Source organism: Micromesistius poutassou (assembly GCF_964030765.1).
Source record: "Micromesistius poutassou genome assembly, chromosome: 5".
Classification (NCBI taxonomy): domain Eukaryota; kingdom Metazoa; phylum Chordata; class Actinopteri; order Gadiformes; family Gadidae; genus Micromesistius; species Micromesistius poutassou.
Genome location: NC_140275.1, coordinates 13,244,804 through 13,260,937, shown reverse-complemented (window position 1 = coordinate 13,260,937; position 16,134 = coordinate 13,244,804). Strand labels below are relative to the sequence as shown.

The 16,134-nt window shown below is 43.4% G+C and overlaps 1 protein-coding gene across 2 annotated transcripts in view; it reads left to right on the top strand.

Annotated features, from left to right (window-relative positions):
- The window catches only part of adamts3 (ADAM metallopeptidase with thrombospondin type 1 motif, 3), a 90,314-nt gene that overhangs the window by 49,553 nt on the left and 24,627 nt on the right, over nucleotides 1-16,134 (top strand). For both annotated transcript variants that reach the window (XM_084468522.1, XM_084468521.1), the window contains exons 8-15: nucleotides 3,634-3,739; nucleotides 5,881-6,024; nucleotides 7,067-7,199; nucleotides 10,631-10,744; nucleotides 12,308-12,453; nucleotides 12,749-12,924; nucleotides 15,065-15,198; nucleotides 15,659-15,782. In XM_084468522.1, coding sequence (XP_084324648.1) covers nucleotides 3,634-3,739; nucleotides 5,881-6,024; nucleotides 7,067-7,199; nucleotides 10,631-10,744; nucleotides 12,308-12,453; nucleotides 12,749-12,924; nucleotides 15,065-15,198; nucleotides 15,659-15,782 — 1,077 coding nt within the window. The remainder of the gene's footprint in view (nucleotides 1-3,633; nucleotides 3,740-5,880; nucleotides 6,025-7,066; nucleotides 7,200-10,630; nucleotides 10,745-12,307; nucleotides 12,454-12,748; nucleotides 12,925-15,064; nucleotides 15,199-15,658; nucleotides 15,783-16,134) is intronic.

Below are 16,134 nucleotides of genomic sequence, written 5' to 3'. Positions count from 1 at the left end.
TTGCAATTCAAATGACATTCAAAGCGCAGCTATTTCTCAATCCATTTATACAACACAAATTCTTTACCCTCTACCCAGTCCACCGGTCTACCTCATGTAAACAACAGAGAAGTCTAAATAATTAATGTGTATATAGTAACACGGATCCCGACATTATTGTTTGTCTTTTGCAATGCAATCAACAGTTGCCTATAGGGTGTTTTCATTGTAGCAGAGACACCCACCTTTGAGCTAAGTGGTCTGGTCTCTACATTTATATGAGATAACACCCATCCATCTCTATTGGCCTCCCTCCTGCTCAGCCAGTGCTGGAAGCCTCAACGACGGAAGTGTATGCAATCGTCTGCTAGTGATCTTTAATGAGGTGCCCAACCCCACCCCCTCAGGCAGGTCCTTCAAAGACCATTGCTCGGTTCCATGGCTAACCTTTTTACGCTCGGGCAGCATGGCTCAAAGCTCTTCAAAAGCCGAAGAGGAAACGAGTGACCGCACATGCCATGGATTTCCCAGAAGACACTTCTGTTAATGTTCTGTTCATTTCAGTGATTGATGAGTGCAATGATTGCTAGACAAAACCATGCAACCCGTATTGTTTATGTTGTGAATTACTTAAGTCCAGTGAAATGTAACTATATATGGCTTGTACATCGCAACATCAGATCACAATGAACTTATCCGTTGTAAGAGCATAGGGGCACTGGATTGTTTGGTAGAAATGTTTTTTGGTCATAGTTAATTAATTAATCATCAGATTATTTGTCAGTATGGGGAGACATTGTTGTGTTTGAAAGTACCACAGCGCTTCTCATGCAAGACATGGCAAAACAAAGTTTACATGAGCCTAGGTCACGGTATATTTACTTTGATTCAGGAATTTACCACACCCCTCTCACTATCGCCAACAAAAACTTCCATGATGCATTCTGATGTACAAGCCCTATATTTACTTTTGCCAGCCTGGATTCTGATCCCACTGGAGGCAGCGATGCACCAAGCCTGGCCTGCCCCGAGAGTGATCTCAAGCTTCAATGGGGGGGGGCAATTGAGAGAAATAGACTGTTGAAAACTGGATAAAGGCACACAGTTTAGTGTAGGACACCACTGGCAAAATGGCAACAATGCTCAGGTCGGCAAAGCCATACTTAGTACAGCAAAGCCGTACAAACAGAGAGCCCCAGGGGGAATTTCGACTTTTGTTGATTCCCCTCACATAAATGGAAGGATATTGTTTGGAAATGTATCCTCATTTCTAGCCCACAACAAGAAAGCAAAGAAAAATGAACAAAAATATAACACACAAATAAAAAACACTGCTTTGTAAATGTTGTTTTCCTTACCGTCCTAGCCAGGGATGATGACATTCAACCAGACAATTTTCCATCTTATGGAAAAAATGTAATGGATATTATATTATAGTATTGACCCTTTTGGGTATATGTAGGCTTGTATGTATGTATGTATGTATGTATGTATGTATGTATGTATGTATGTATGTATTTATGCAGCTTAGTGTGTGCATGTATTTATGCAAACACACTGAAGGTCACATTGAAGATACGTCGATATTTACGAGTTCCCACTGCCTCAAGGGCTCTGTTTCTCTGACTGCACGGAGAGAAACTGCCGTCAAGACTCAAGGGTGCCTCAACTTGGCCATTACTCCTGAAAGCAGTTGAAGCTCTTATAGTTGAGACTTGAGTATTGGCAGGGAATCGCAAAAGTGCTGGAAGAACATTCCCGGTGCTCTACACAATCATTTAGCCAGCAAGGTTGCCCATTTTCATGATAGGATTTTCGTGAGAGAGGTATTTAAAAAAAAAAATGATAGCATAACCCGCAGCTTGAGTTGTGTCTTGTTTATCTGTATGGTGTGCAAACAGCCATCTAGGCACAGCACGGGGTACGCTGATTGACCCTAGAGCTCTGACAAGCCTTGCTCTGAGGGGCTAGAAGTCTTCTGCAATGATAGATAATTCATCTATCAACTTGCTCACGTTGCCCAGCTGGCCAAGATCAAAGTAGCACAGTAAGCTCTGCTACTTTGAGCTTCTCGGCTCCAGTATCTGCCATGCGCGGCCTTCCCCGAGGTGGTCGAATCCCGTTCTTATTGTCCAGGTCAACCGAAGTGATGACCCCTGTGTGATCAGGACATGTACGTTAACACCTTCTTTGGAATCGCTGTTCAATGTTCAGTTGTATTCAAATGACCCTCGGTTGGAGAAAAAAAGGGTTATGGATACATGCTGTCGTATGAAATGGATGAGGAGCATTGAGGGGCCCCATCAATGAGTAGTGCAAGTGTTTATTGCTGCCGCCCAAGGCTCAGGGGCCAAATCAGACTTAAAGGGCATAGCTTATGGCCAATACAACATCCACTGTCATTCCATGTGGGGCAGATCAGGAAAAAAAGAAAGAATTTGTCAATCAATAGACAATCGTTGTCTATTACTACTGCCTTCTATTCTTTCTATTTGTCCAGGGATAAGTCTCATAAAGAGTGTTTTCTTCACCCAACTGGATTAATTGTTTTCTTGAAGCCGTTACCATTAGGAGAGGATTGCCTGCCTCTTCCTTCGTAGGAATCAGTGGCAGAATCACTTAAATGAGGTCTACGGGGAAATGATAATAATCACTCTTCTCCAGGCCTCTTTGACCTATTGTGGGGGTTTTTATCAGCGGCATGGCAGGCCAGAAGACGAACAGCACCACGTGTTCCTGTGGTAGCGTGACTGGGTTTGATATTGAATAATTAATACGGCCAGAGTTAAATCACACTAAGTGATTGTGTTTCATCCTCTCCCATCTGGAGAGCATGAAGACTGGCTGATATAGCAGAGAAAGGAGCCACGTTCTTGATTACTTCTATATCACTGGATCACACTGTGCATTTATTAAGGCCTATGATCTTGTAGGACATCCGAGTAGAAAGACTATGAGAGTAGGAAAAAAAAAATATATATATTTCAAAAAAGAATATATATATATATTAATATTATGTAATATTATACAATTACAATTATTTTTAAGAAATAACAACCGATAGTAGAACATGATTCAAATCTTCCTCTCTCTATGTGGATCCTGTAGACTCCCTTGTGCGCGTGTCTCATGACGAGACGCCTCATCGCTCCTTCTGATACGTGATTGCCGATCAGTGATTGATCTCTCAACGTAACGCAGGGCTGCTTGAATTGATGGCACCGTATCGCACACATTTACCCCAGTGCAGTGGGGGGGGGGGACTTTACCACCACCTCAACCTCGACCCGTAGCCGCTACTTGGCACTTTTCGGTGCATTCCAGCCAATCGATGCGCCTGTCGGTTCATCCCATCACTTTCTCCTCGACGTTATCTCCCAACACCCTCTCCTCATGTGGATGAGGCTGATGGGATGTGCTGCTGCTCCTTTCAGTCTTTCATTGTCTCCTTCGACAAGGCTGCTGCTGTCACATCTCGTCCCCACATCATCTCGTCCGTCCCCCGCCCCATACAAACACACACACATACACACACACAAACCCAGACTTTATTTTTTCCATCAATGTGGTGGCCTCGAACTCCCCACGTCTGTCATTATGCGCTTTTGTTCTGCCTCACTCCCCCCTTAATCTCTAATTAACTTCTGTCTCCAGGCTACGCTCCAGTGACCGGCATGTGCCACCCAGTGAGGAGCTGCACCCTCAACCATGAAGACGGCTTCTCCTCCGCCTTTGTCGTGGCCCATGAGACCGGACATGTGTAGGTCCAGCTTTATGTGGGGAGGGCTAATCTATTGTGGTGTATTGGAGTGCTCCTTGGTCCCCCGCTGGTTTAAGTTCTAGCTCCCACTGATGGATTGTGTCAGAGCTCTGACACGGAGGAACACAAACAACAAACTTACAGTCATTTGTGTTGACAGGCAAACGTACGTACGGTGTACGCACTACAGATACTCACGTTTGTCATTTGGGATCCTCCTTGTGTCACATGAGGGCATGCACATGCATGTGAGAATGCAAATATAAAGACCATGGAGACAATAGGCATCGGAGTGGCTAACCCCCTTAATCTGCTGTCGTTTGATTAAGTCGTACCACATTATTCAAACACATGTCTGCAAACACAGTCAAGTCACCTACCCTCACTTATTGAGTCAAAAGATGGCACTCAGGGCACTCGAGTCTCTGCGACGGTCCTTACAAGTGTGTTCAAGCAAACATGCACACAGACATAAATGGGATTATGGTCGAGCACCATCTACTTCACAAAGCCACAGGGATTTTTCAACAGGATCGAAAATTGTTCAGAACAAGGAAGTGCCAGGGGGGTGCGATGGTTCTCATTTTCAATAAGAAGGTCAAGGTTCACGCTTTAGATAATTACAACACAACTATCTCAGAATTCAGAGAAAAGTTTGAATGGATAAAATAAAAGAAGGCTCTTAGGTAGGGAAGTGTAATGCATTCACTTGAGAAAATGTATTCTGCTCTTGTTTTTTCTAAATTAAGGACATCATTTTCTCAGAATTCTGAGATTTTAAATGTGGATTAAAAAGCATGCTCTGTTTTTCTGAATTAAGTTAAGTTAATTAAGTCAGAATTCTGAGGACGGTTTTGCATAAAAATAAAAAATCTGCTGTTGTTCTTCTGACTTAATGAGCTAAATCACCTGACCTCACCTCATGAGGTATCTCATTAAGTCAGAAAAACTGGGCAGAATTTTTTAAATAAAAAAATAAAAAATAAAAAATTCTTTGAATTCTGAAATAATTATATCGTTATTTTCTTGGGGGGATGCATTAGGCTTCCATACTAAGGGGAACGAGAGCTTCACTTGGGATTTTGAGGTATCTCTTTAATTCAGAAAAAACAGCTAATTAACTTTAAATTAATCTAATGATTCATTTGAAATGCATGAGGTAAGCTCTGAAGAGAACAGTGATTTGGGTTTTCTGTGTGCCATTCAAGATTTGGTGTGCCATTCAAGATTTTAAGAGATTTTAACCATGGCTTTCTAAGGTTCTTGCCTTGTGAAAATAACAGATCTCACTGCATCCAGAACAATCCAGAACATGTTTCCCATTATCGTGGTAGAAAAGCGATGTGAAACATGGCCATGAAACTTCATAAATGCCTTTTTAAGTTCAACCTCCTGAAGTTGTAATGACTTTTAAACTCGCCATAGAGCATATACATGGAAATTGTAATATACATATAAAATAACTGGTAATCCAATAGCCAAATAGATAGTTCCATGGACTTACAGGCAGGCATGAAGCAACACCTCTCTGGAGGGAAGGAATTGTTTGACAGGTCATAATTAAGACAGCTGCCATCCTGTCCAAATCGCTGTGCTGGAGGGCACAAAGAAATCCCACATGTCTGCATTGCATAGCTTGATTTGCTCTCAGTAAAATAATAGGCCATAGAGGATTGACTGCAGCACATATCAGAGATAACGAAATCCCACCTCGGATCACAATTACAGAGCTAGAGGCTCTTCCATTCTCAGGCCAAATGTCATCACATTTTTTACAGCACTCAACACACGACACAAATCTCATAGCCCTTGAAAGAAACCACACACACACATTTAAATGCTTTTATTTGGATCCAAATTTACAAAGAAGGAGAAAAAGATCCAAACTTTTTGGGAAGAAATATTGATAGTGCAACAGGTCCAACAAGCTTACATGCCTTTACAAGACCTACATGATAAGTTAAGTTATTATACACCGGACACAAACACACACACACACACACACACACACACACACACACACACACACACACACACACACACACTATGGCTTCTCTGGTGCATTGTTGTGTAACTGAGGGGACCCATGTTGCTGACTCACCTCTGTCTCTTGGTTTTGGGGGGGGGGGGGGGGTCTTCAGACTGGGGATGGAGCACGACGGGCAGGGGAACCGCTGCGGGGACGAGACCACCATGGGCAGCGTGATGGCCCCCCTGGTGCAGGCAGCGTTCCACCGGTATCACTGGTCCATGTGCAGCGGGCAGGAGCTGAAGCGCTACATCCAGTGAGTCAACTTGATTATGTTCTCTCACCCACGTTGACCCCCCCCCCAACACACACACACACACACACACACACACACACACACCCACTCACGCACGTGGGCACACACACACATACATGCATGCGCAACCGGATGTGGGCACAAACACGTGTGTGCGTGCACCCCACAGGGTGGTGACTTAATGTCTCATATCGACCACTGTTCTGTGATTGCTCGTGGGAGCCAAGTCCTCACCGGCGATTTTATAACAATGGATATGTTATAAAGTGCACAGAAGCACAGAAATGACGTGTCTGAAATAAAGCGTCGGGAAACAGTTTTTTTTTTTTTTTTTTAATAATGGTTGCCTTTCTGTATCCCATTTTGCCATAGCATAATGACATTCAAGTGCAGGCCTATATGCTTTCTGCCTTCCGCCGCACAGCCTCCTTAACTCAATAAATTTTCTCATCAGACCGCGCAGCAGTACGCAACAGCGTCATCGTCTGTGACGAGCCCCGATCTGTTGCAAACAGATCGAGATTTGTTGAACAAGACGTCAGGTTTATTCTCCAAAAGTCACAGTAAAAAAAAAACTGAAATGGAATAAACTACAAATTGTGGAATATGGAACATGAATCTATGGAAGCCTCTCTAATGAGACACGCACTCATTCCTACTTGAAACAAACATAGCACCGTTTGAAGCCTGTGTTTTTTCATATTTGGACAAAAGGACCTGTTGCTCTGGTAGATAAGCAGCAGTTTAAGCCATTTCCAATGACATGGAAGACAATCACAGGTTTATTTCTGATTGTAAACTTTAAATCCAGATATGTGAGTCATTTGTTACGTGGAACAGCTGTTTGTGACATCCCATTGGCTGTTGCCACCATAATCACAGATTTCTTTCTCAGTCCCCCGTCAGCGTTCTGAAAACAACCGTTGTCAGGGTGGATGGCTGAATGCCTTGCTTGAGACAAGACTTATTATGTTGTAAAGGTTGTTGTTAACCACATATGGTTTTTGATTCTAGCTTTGTCCTTGCTCTGTATTTTTGCCAGGTCCTATGACTGTCTCCTGGACGACCCTTTCAAGCACGACTGGCCTCAGCTGCCGGAACTCCCTGGCATCAACTACTCCATGGACGAGCAGTGCCGCTTTGACTTTGGTGTCGGCTATAAGATCTGCACTTCAGTGAGTACGGCCCACAGGCGTCACTTAAATAGGCAGCGCAATAGGGGAATAGGCAATAGGCCAATGCCACTGAGGGAAAAATGTAATAGCTGGAGGTCGGCCTGTATGAAAGCTGTCCAAAGTCTTCTTCCTGCTTAAATTCGCCTTGACAATTACATAATTGCAATTCAGTCCCTAGATGAACAACTCTGGCATTGAAAACATCTTGTTAAAGTGTTCAGTGCTTCAAATTCCCAGATATAATTCATGGATATGATCCCGGCTGTTTTTTTTAGTTATCTGCAAAGTGTGTCAAGATTTCTATAATTAATTTGGCTGTTAGACACTTTTATAAAAATAAAAAAACTCCTTTGCACTTCCTGTCCCCTAAGCCCTCACTAATGACCAGTGAGATCTGCAAGGTTGATTTGCGATCCCAATTTCCCCAAATGAGTGGAGTAGCTAATACAGAGTAACAGAGAGCCAGCAGATTAGCTGCTGTAATGAATCCCCTGACAGCTGGAGAGCAGAACAGAACAGTCAATTACAGTCAGCTTTCACGGAAAGAAGACTTTTCAATTTGAGCAAGATCAAAGCAGTATAATACAGCCAGGTCAATATCAGGCATAATGATGCTGCTGTATTGTGTGGGTATGGATTCAGCCACATCTTTCTTATGAATATCCACTTTAAGTCCATTGTTGTTTGTTTTCTTTGGTTTGTTGAGCTTCACAATCTACTTTAAGTCTTCTTTGAAGTATCATAAAGAAGCTAAAGTCAATTTGACACAATGGAAATGAAACATAAAAACAATGTGTTCTTTCTTGAAAAAAATCACCTTTCAAATCCTCTTTCCAAACACCCACTCAAATACACAAACAGAAACAAACAGTTTAATTAAGCTCTCATACCTACTAGTGGGCTGGTAGTGCAGATGGCTGCAGAAGCCTAAATCAATAAACAACAACAAGAGAACTTGTTTCCTGCTATTGATTTTACCTTTTTATCCATTATTTTTTACACAAACTAATTATCAAACAAAGCTTAAGAACCTGGGGAAAACGTAAATTGATAGTCTGTTCAAAATTACTGCAGAGCAAACAGTCAATATGTCATCCCTTAATTCCCTCTCTTTGAGTTTTTTTTTAAATAGAAGTAGATTGACTTTGACTGACATTAGGTGTTTTCACAATTAGTTTGAATTCAATCCCACAATATATATTTGAAGTTGATTTTCTTGAGAATTTGTGATGGGGAAAAAAAAGATTTTCTTTAATTATGTCATAGGAGATGGCGACGTAAAATGAGTCAATAGTCTTGACTAAGGTCAAGGATTGACCTGTGATAATGAACCTACGATACTTCCAGTCAGTACAGTTGATATGTTATACACCTGATCCGTTTTGATCATGACTGCCCATCCACCGTGTGCCTCCAACCGGTACAGTGTTGTAGCATTAATTACCAGACCACCGGTGTACAAATACGCTAAACTCATGAGTTAACTGCCCTCCAATAGGCCGTAAATAATTATCTCAGGGAGCGTGCAGGTGCTGTGGCTTGGTGGATAATGGCCCTGAGACCCCCTCGAAAGGCTAACACAGAGGAGGCTTTCGCAGAAGTTACCAATAAAGTCTATTGCCGAGGTGCGCTTTGCGTGGCACCTTTGGAGGCTAAGTGGCGAATGAGGGGTGCCCTAAAGATAGAGAGAATTTTCTTTTCTACTTGATACTGTGATTAACATGCCCTCTGTTCAGGACATCGCTTCGACTGGAAAACATTGGCAGTAGGTGTTGTTGTTGTGAGCTATCGGTTGGATTTGTCTTGTTTGTCTTGTTTCTTTTATTCTCACATGCAAAAGACAAGGCGCAGTGGAGTATAAGTCACGATGTTGCCAGTAGATGGTACCCAGAGGAGTCTTTATGGAGGGTTTAGTCAAGAGATATTGGGGTAATTGTGATTTTTTTGTGTGGAGGGCAGTGTGGAAACACTCAAAAGAGATGCAATGAACTGTCAACCATAACCTGTCTCAGACAGATTAGATGTTTTAAGAAACTCTAAAATACCCATTTGTTTGGACAGGCTATTGATCAGTTTTATCAGTTTTTTGGATCCAACTCTGTCTCATGTTTTTTACTGCGTTACTAACTTATTACTAACTTAACTACTAGTTAACTAGTAGTTAAGTTAGTAATTTACTAACTTAACTTACTGCGTTACTAACTTTACTAACTTATTTTATCTCCCTTCTCATGATTGTTTTTTATAGTTGGTATTATTAAGATATTCTCTCCATTCTTGATTACTTTGTCCTTTTCTACAGTGTTTGTATTGCTATCATATTGTTTTGATTTAATTCTCCCTGTGAAGCACTGTGTAACATCTGTTTTATACGGTGCTTAATAAATAACCATTTTTATTAGTATTATTATGACAAACAGGGATGGTAAAGTTGTTTTGACATTGATCTGTTGCTCATACCGGTATTATACCTGTTTATTATTGGTTGTTGTCGTCATCAATTGGCCATTAATAAAAGTCACAATATTCAGTGGAATGTACTGAAATCTACTTAGGGACTTCAAAAAGATGTGCACATATATTATTTTCTCTGATAGTGGATTAAAGATTCACACCAAAAACCATCACATCATACCTTTTGAAATGCACTTAAAAATGAAAAATAATATAATGAAAAATAAGTGACATTCCCTTCAGAAATTAGTTTTTCTGTTTAGAGATGTGACCGCAAACTGAACCAACGCTGCTGAAATTGCAGACGGGAATAGGCCAGTGTGTACTTAGCGGGTGTTGGTTGAGCGAGGGTGCGAGCTAGCGAGCGGCAGAGAGTGAGGGTGAATACGAGGGGAGCAAAATTAAGGGTTATTAGTGATTTGTCAATCTGGTAACGTCTGTAGGCCATTAGTTATGTGTGGCACTGTGAAAGTAGATCTTAGTTCAAGAAAGGTTGTGCCCCCCTGGTAGGGCCCAGGCTACAAAGTGTTTGTAGGAAAACAGGCATCCGACCTCAAACATGGTGGTAGGTCACATGTTCCCTTCTGAATCATCTCAGACCCATTCACCTGCAGTCGCAGTCCCTAGTCTTGCAAAACATAGTCGATTTCAAAGTAAACACAACTGAAGGAAAATACAAGCGTATAGGTTCTATACTTTTATTTTTCACAATTGTATTTGGGACATCAATGGCAAAGGAGAAAAATCGCAAATTTGGAAAATGACGCAATGTTTGTTGAATACGTCCTTCGGGGTTAGAAAAAAAAGGGTCACGGTTAGTTCCTAGGATATGTTTGCAAAAGGTGAGATGTAATTAAAAGTGGAGTTGGACAATTATGCCGTCCTAGTCTATAGCACACTACCCACAGCATGATGAAACCATCAACCAACCAACCTACCAACCAGTCTTCATCCACCTCTTCCTCCATCCCTTTTAGTTCCGTACCTTCGACCCGTGCAAGCAGCTGTGGTGCAGCCATCCAGACAACCCGTACTTCTGCAAGACCAAGAAGGGGCCGCCCCTGGACGGAACCGAGTGCTCACCCGGGAAAGTGAGTATCACCTCCCCTGTCCTCTCGTGCTCGTGTCCACCGCGGTGTCGTGCTGAGCTACGTCAGGCCTCCTTTTTCGTCCAGCAGCCGCCACTGAGCGCCAACATGGACTTTTGCTTCCTCGGAAAGTGCCCGTTGAACCGAAATGCGGTGAGCGTGCGGAACCCAGAAGGATGAAGTCTAGGGAGATGTAGTAATGAAACAATCACTCACACTGCTACACACTCACGCATTGGGGATAGATAGATTGGTGGGCATTAACGGTTTCTTCGTGCCCCCGTTCGTGGACCGTGAAGGCGCATTTATTGACACGCTCAAATTGGATTTTAAATGGAAACGGGGGTGTGCGCGGCTGCGACGGGGTGCTACGCTATCGTCACACACATGGGCATGCTGACAACTCTGTGGAGCAAGCGCTACGGCATCAGAGCTGACAGACTCGAAAGGACTATTTACTGTATAGTTGTATTCTCTGTTCACCATTCAATACCAGGTCAACAAGCACGTTCTCAATGTCCTTCACTGCAATAATCACGCATGTAAAGCATCGTTCCACTCACTGCTTATTTGTAGCCGGCACAATATACAGTTTAAGTTTCATTCAACATCATGAATACTTGCATACATGATCATTGCGGTTCCTCTGTCTTCATATGCATTATTCATGTCCAACCATATCAATCACTAACCACAAGCAGTAATAACACTACATTACATTACATTACATTCAGTCGTTGATGCTCACCACAGTTCTCCCGCGTTGGTCCGCATAACTCATACTTAATAAAGTCATACTTGAAACCGCATGCATGAGGATGGGGTGGTTGGGTTGCTAGGCGACCAGGAATAAGCGCGAACTCCTGGAGGTGAGTGAAGAAAGGAAGTCATTTCCACATCCCCATGTCTTCTGCTAATGAACGGCAGCGCACGCGAACCATGGTGCTGCCAGGGCGGTGATGTTTACCGTGTTCCAGACATTAGACATGGGAAATGAACTGAAAACATGCACTTCATTTAAACACACGGCTGGGCACTGACCAGCTTTGGCTCTCCTTTAATACAGTACAGTGCTGTGCTGTGCTTATTAAGGGCCAGGTTGTGTGTTTGTAAAAGCTGTAAGAGGGCTGGACTTGTGCTACAATTAATCCAGCAGTTCTTCTTCTTATTGAATTTCAGTTGTTGTAAGCATTTGTCACGTTAGGATTGAATCAATGCATGCTGTGTGTGGGTGTGCGCGTGTGTGTGTGTGGGAATCAATAAGTCAATTGTTCAGAACATCTTAGTGAATTGAATCACAGAATGACATTTTGTGACATTACAAATCTGGCAACCAGGTATTAACTGCTGTGGAAGCAGTGAAGGAACTATAGGGCTGGGCAAGTTAACGCGTTAACTTGCCCAGCCCCATTAATAACAAACCCTTGAAGTGTAATAGAGCAGAACCTGCTCCTCTGCAACTATTGGACAGTTCCAGTGCCATCACTGAAGGATGCCCTGGGTCCAGAGTGATCGTCTGTGTGTCTCACCCTTCATGTGTCCTCTGCTGTCTCTCTGTCTCCTCAGTGGTGCTACAAGGGTCACTGCATGTGGAAGAACCCCAACCAGGTGAAGCAGGATGGGTCCTGGGGCGCCTGGGGAAAGCACGGCGTCTGCTCACGGTCCTGTGGAACCGGGGTCCGCATCCGCACCCGCCAGTGCACCAGCCCAGCGTAAGAGACGGCTTCTGCCTTTGTTCTGTTTTATTTTAAACACAGACATGAAAGAAAAGTCCCCCACTCAGCAACCAACATTGCAGCTCCCCTATTGGTAGTTAGGTGTCGGCCTTCAGTAGACCCATCAGTCAGTTTTTTACTGTTCATTCTTGTACTTCTACGACGGCCCAGAGTCTCCTTGACTCTCTCCCAACGTCTCGGTGCTGTGTCGCCGATAAGCCTCACCGAGTACTTAGCGTGTGATCCAATCCTCTGGTTTGACCTATTTTCTTCCGTGTCCCCCACCCCGAAGGCCCTCCAACGGTGGTCAGGACTGCCCGGGAATCAACTACGAATACCAGCTCTGCAACGCTGACGAATGCCCCAAGCACTTTGAGGATTTCAGAGCCCAGCAGTGCCAGCTCCGCAACTCTCACTTTGAGTTCCAGGGCTCCAAGCACCACTGGCTGCCCCACGAACACCAAGACCGTAAGCCTGAACTGAAGCGCGCGCGAAGCAGCTCACTCATTGTTCAGTCAGTCAGCCGCCTGTCAGACCATGACGGCGCGGCTTCCTGTCATTTGTATGCCAGACGAGGCAGGAGTGGAGGGATTGTGCAACGGTGCAACAGAAAGGGTTTTTTGTTTGTGGTACAGGTAAAGAGGGAGGGATAAGTGATGGATAAGCAATCGGATATCGTGTGTGAGTGTTTTGTTTGTGTTGTGTGTCTGTGTGTGTGTGTGTGTGTGTGCTCACGCTTGAGAAGGCATGTGCACAGACATTGTTCTGAAGAGCTGTAGCAAGGAAAGAAGCTATGTGTGTGGGTTTTAAGTTAACCTCTGAACTACTGTCTTGGGTATGATGAAGTTTACATGGGAAAGGAACAAAGAAATATAGAGAAGCTGGATGTACACCCCACGTCCAAGTACTTATCAATACTGTCTCGCTGCCATGGTTGTCTGTCTTCTCTCTGATTTCAGAATTGTTTTCTAATTGCCCCCTGTTCCTTTGCAGTCTTTAGAATGTGGCGCAGCATCCATCCGACAGTTATTAAGCACGCGTTTCTATGACGAAACACTTGCTCAACAGCATAGATTGATGCTTCCTTGCATGTGCTGACCTTCATCTTGTCCTGTGCCACGTCGTCTTAAAGGTGTCGAATGTAACAAGACTGTTAGGCGACTTGCTCTATTTTCTTTCTCTCTTTTTTCAAACAGGAACAGTCAAACAGATTCCATGTATTTCCTGTGTTGTCTCATAGCTGCTGTAGTGAAGAATAGACTGTTGTAAAGAGAGCGAACAGAACAGAGCACATGAGAGCAGGATGTTTTTAAACCAAACAACCCAAAAAACATCCCCTTCCTCTCTGCTCGCTGCCTCCATCCCTCTGTTTCTCTCTCTGAGGAGTGTTGCATTTCACACATCTGTTATTGACCGGCGAGATGGGTTCGCAGAAAGAATCACGGAGCTGACACACTGATTGGTCAGATATGATCCTGTAGAGCAGCGGTTCCCAAACTTTTTTTCCTGCGCAACCCCTTCTACGTCCCAACCGGGTTGGCGCACCCCCAATCCCCACTTCAAAAAGAAGAAAAAAAACTGCAACAAAAGCTTTGTTTTAACGCCATATAAAGACTCATGTTTAATCATGAGCAAATAACCAGAACACGCATGACAATAACAACATCAACAAATAGGACAGCCAAGGGACACGACTGACGTTGTGTGCAAGATCTGCTCATGTGTGATCCGCGCAATAGACGGGCAGACGACCGATCTACACGACCTCGCATGGCCTCACAGAAGTTAATAGAAATGATGATAAACAAAATATCACAGAGCATAGAGCAGGATTGTGAACGTTTACAATGTCTCATGTCAATTTACAATCTGCAAAATGTGTCTGCGTTGGCTAACTTACTTTTTTTAGTTAGGATATTGATGCTGCGCGCCTCCTATTTGCAACAGAATTTGTTTAAGATATAAAACCATTTAATTTAACACACATGCACTAAAACAGATTTTTTTTTTTTTTATAAATATTTGGAAACGAAAATTGAAAAGTGTGGGGGGGGGGGGGGGGGGGCTCTCCATCGTGATGACATTGTCCATTGCACAACCCTAATCATAACACATAACGGTTATGGAAATTAGAATGACAGTACATTGAATTAAATTGCAATGAAGTTACAAACAATCCACAACATTGAAGAGAATAGGCTCCGAAACAGATCAAATAAATAAAAACGAGGTAATATTACACCAGACCGCCATTACATTTTTTATCTCGCGCACCCCCTGGTAGCAGCTTGCGTATCCCTGGGGGTGCGCGTACCACACTTTGGGAATCCCTGAGGTTTAAAATCTAAATTGGCTCACACAGAGGCAGGTGTAGCTCAATTGAAACGGATATTCTCACCGCGCCATTCACTCACTTTTAACTGACGGATGGCTCTGCCCTTTCTAACAAACCACCCTCAAACATTACCTCTTAAATCTTCCCTACAGCACCTTTTAAGGAGCAACAGTCATAGTTAAGAAGAACAGTTAGTGATGAGGAAAAGTCGGGCAGATGACATGCGTTTCCTAACATGTTTCCTGTGTTGTTGTTGCTGTTGTCTTCCGCCAGCGAGCAAGAGATGTCACCTGTACTGCCAGTCCCGGGAGACCGGAGACCTGGCCTACATGAAGCTGTTGGTGCACGACGGCACTAGATGCTCCTATAAGGACGCCTACAGCATGTGTGTCCGAGGAGAGTGCGTGGTAAGGACTTTACCGCACCGCAGGATCTTAAAGACTTCTTGAGATCGAGAGGCTGGGGAACGAGGAGGGCCAAACGTTTTAACTAACGGCAACAACATTTTGAGCACCTGCGGTTAAGGGATTTCCAGTCTTGGATTAATAAAAATTCATTTCATTGAGGCGTGTATGAAGCAAGTGTGTGCTTCTTCGTTGGGGCAGATTAGTAGCTGTGTGCGTGTGGGTGTGTGCGTGTGTGTGTGTGTTGGTGGGTGGGTGGGCGGATGGGCGTGTGTGTGTGTGTGTGTGTGTGTGTGTGTGTGTGTGTGTGTGTGTGTGTGTGTGTGTGTGGCTGTGTGTGCACTCCTTTTCGGTGCTCTCCCCCCGACATGTTGACTGTTTCTTTATTCTATCATTTGTCATTTTTCATTTGGCTTTTTTCATTCTTAAGACTTTTCTGGTGCATCGATTTATTTATTTTCAGAAAGTTGGCTGTGACAGAGAAATTGGCTCTCACAAAGTTGAGGACAAGTGTGGAGTTTGTGGCGGAGACAACGCGCATTGCCGTACAGTAAAAGGGACATTCACTCGCACGCCCAAGAAAGCAGGTGAGACAGAAGTCGATGAATGCATACCATGTCTTTTCCTTAAAAACACTTGCTGTGCGAGAAAATAACATTTTCAGAGATTTGGTATACAATTTTGACCCGCTTTTAATCGATAAATCTTGTGTAAACACAGTATCTTTCAAACATTTCTAAAATGAATGCTCTTGGTTTCTGTGAAAACGCTGTTCAAGTCTTGACGCTGTTCAAGTGATGGCAAAATCTGTGACTGGTGGTGAACATTTGCAGCACAAAATCACTGCTCATTCAGAGAAAATTTAAAGGAAAAGCACAAATTCTAGTTCGGCTTTTTAATTGAGATACATCTTTCAGCCGCAAGCTTTGTTTTTTGTTC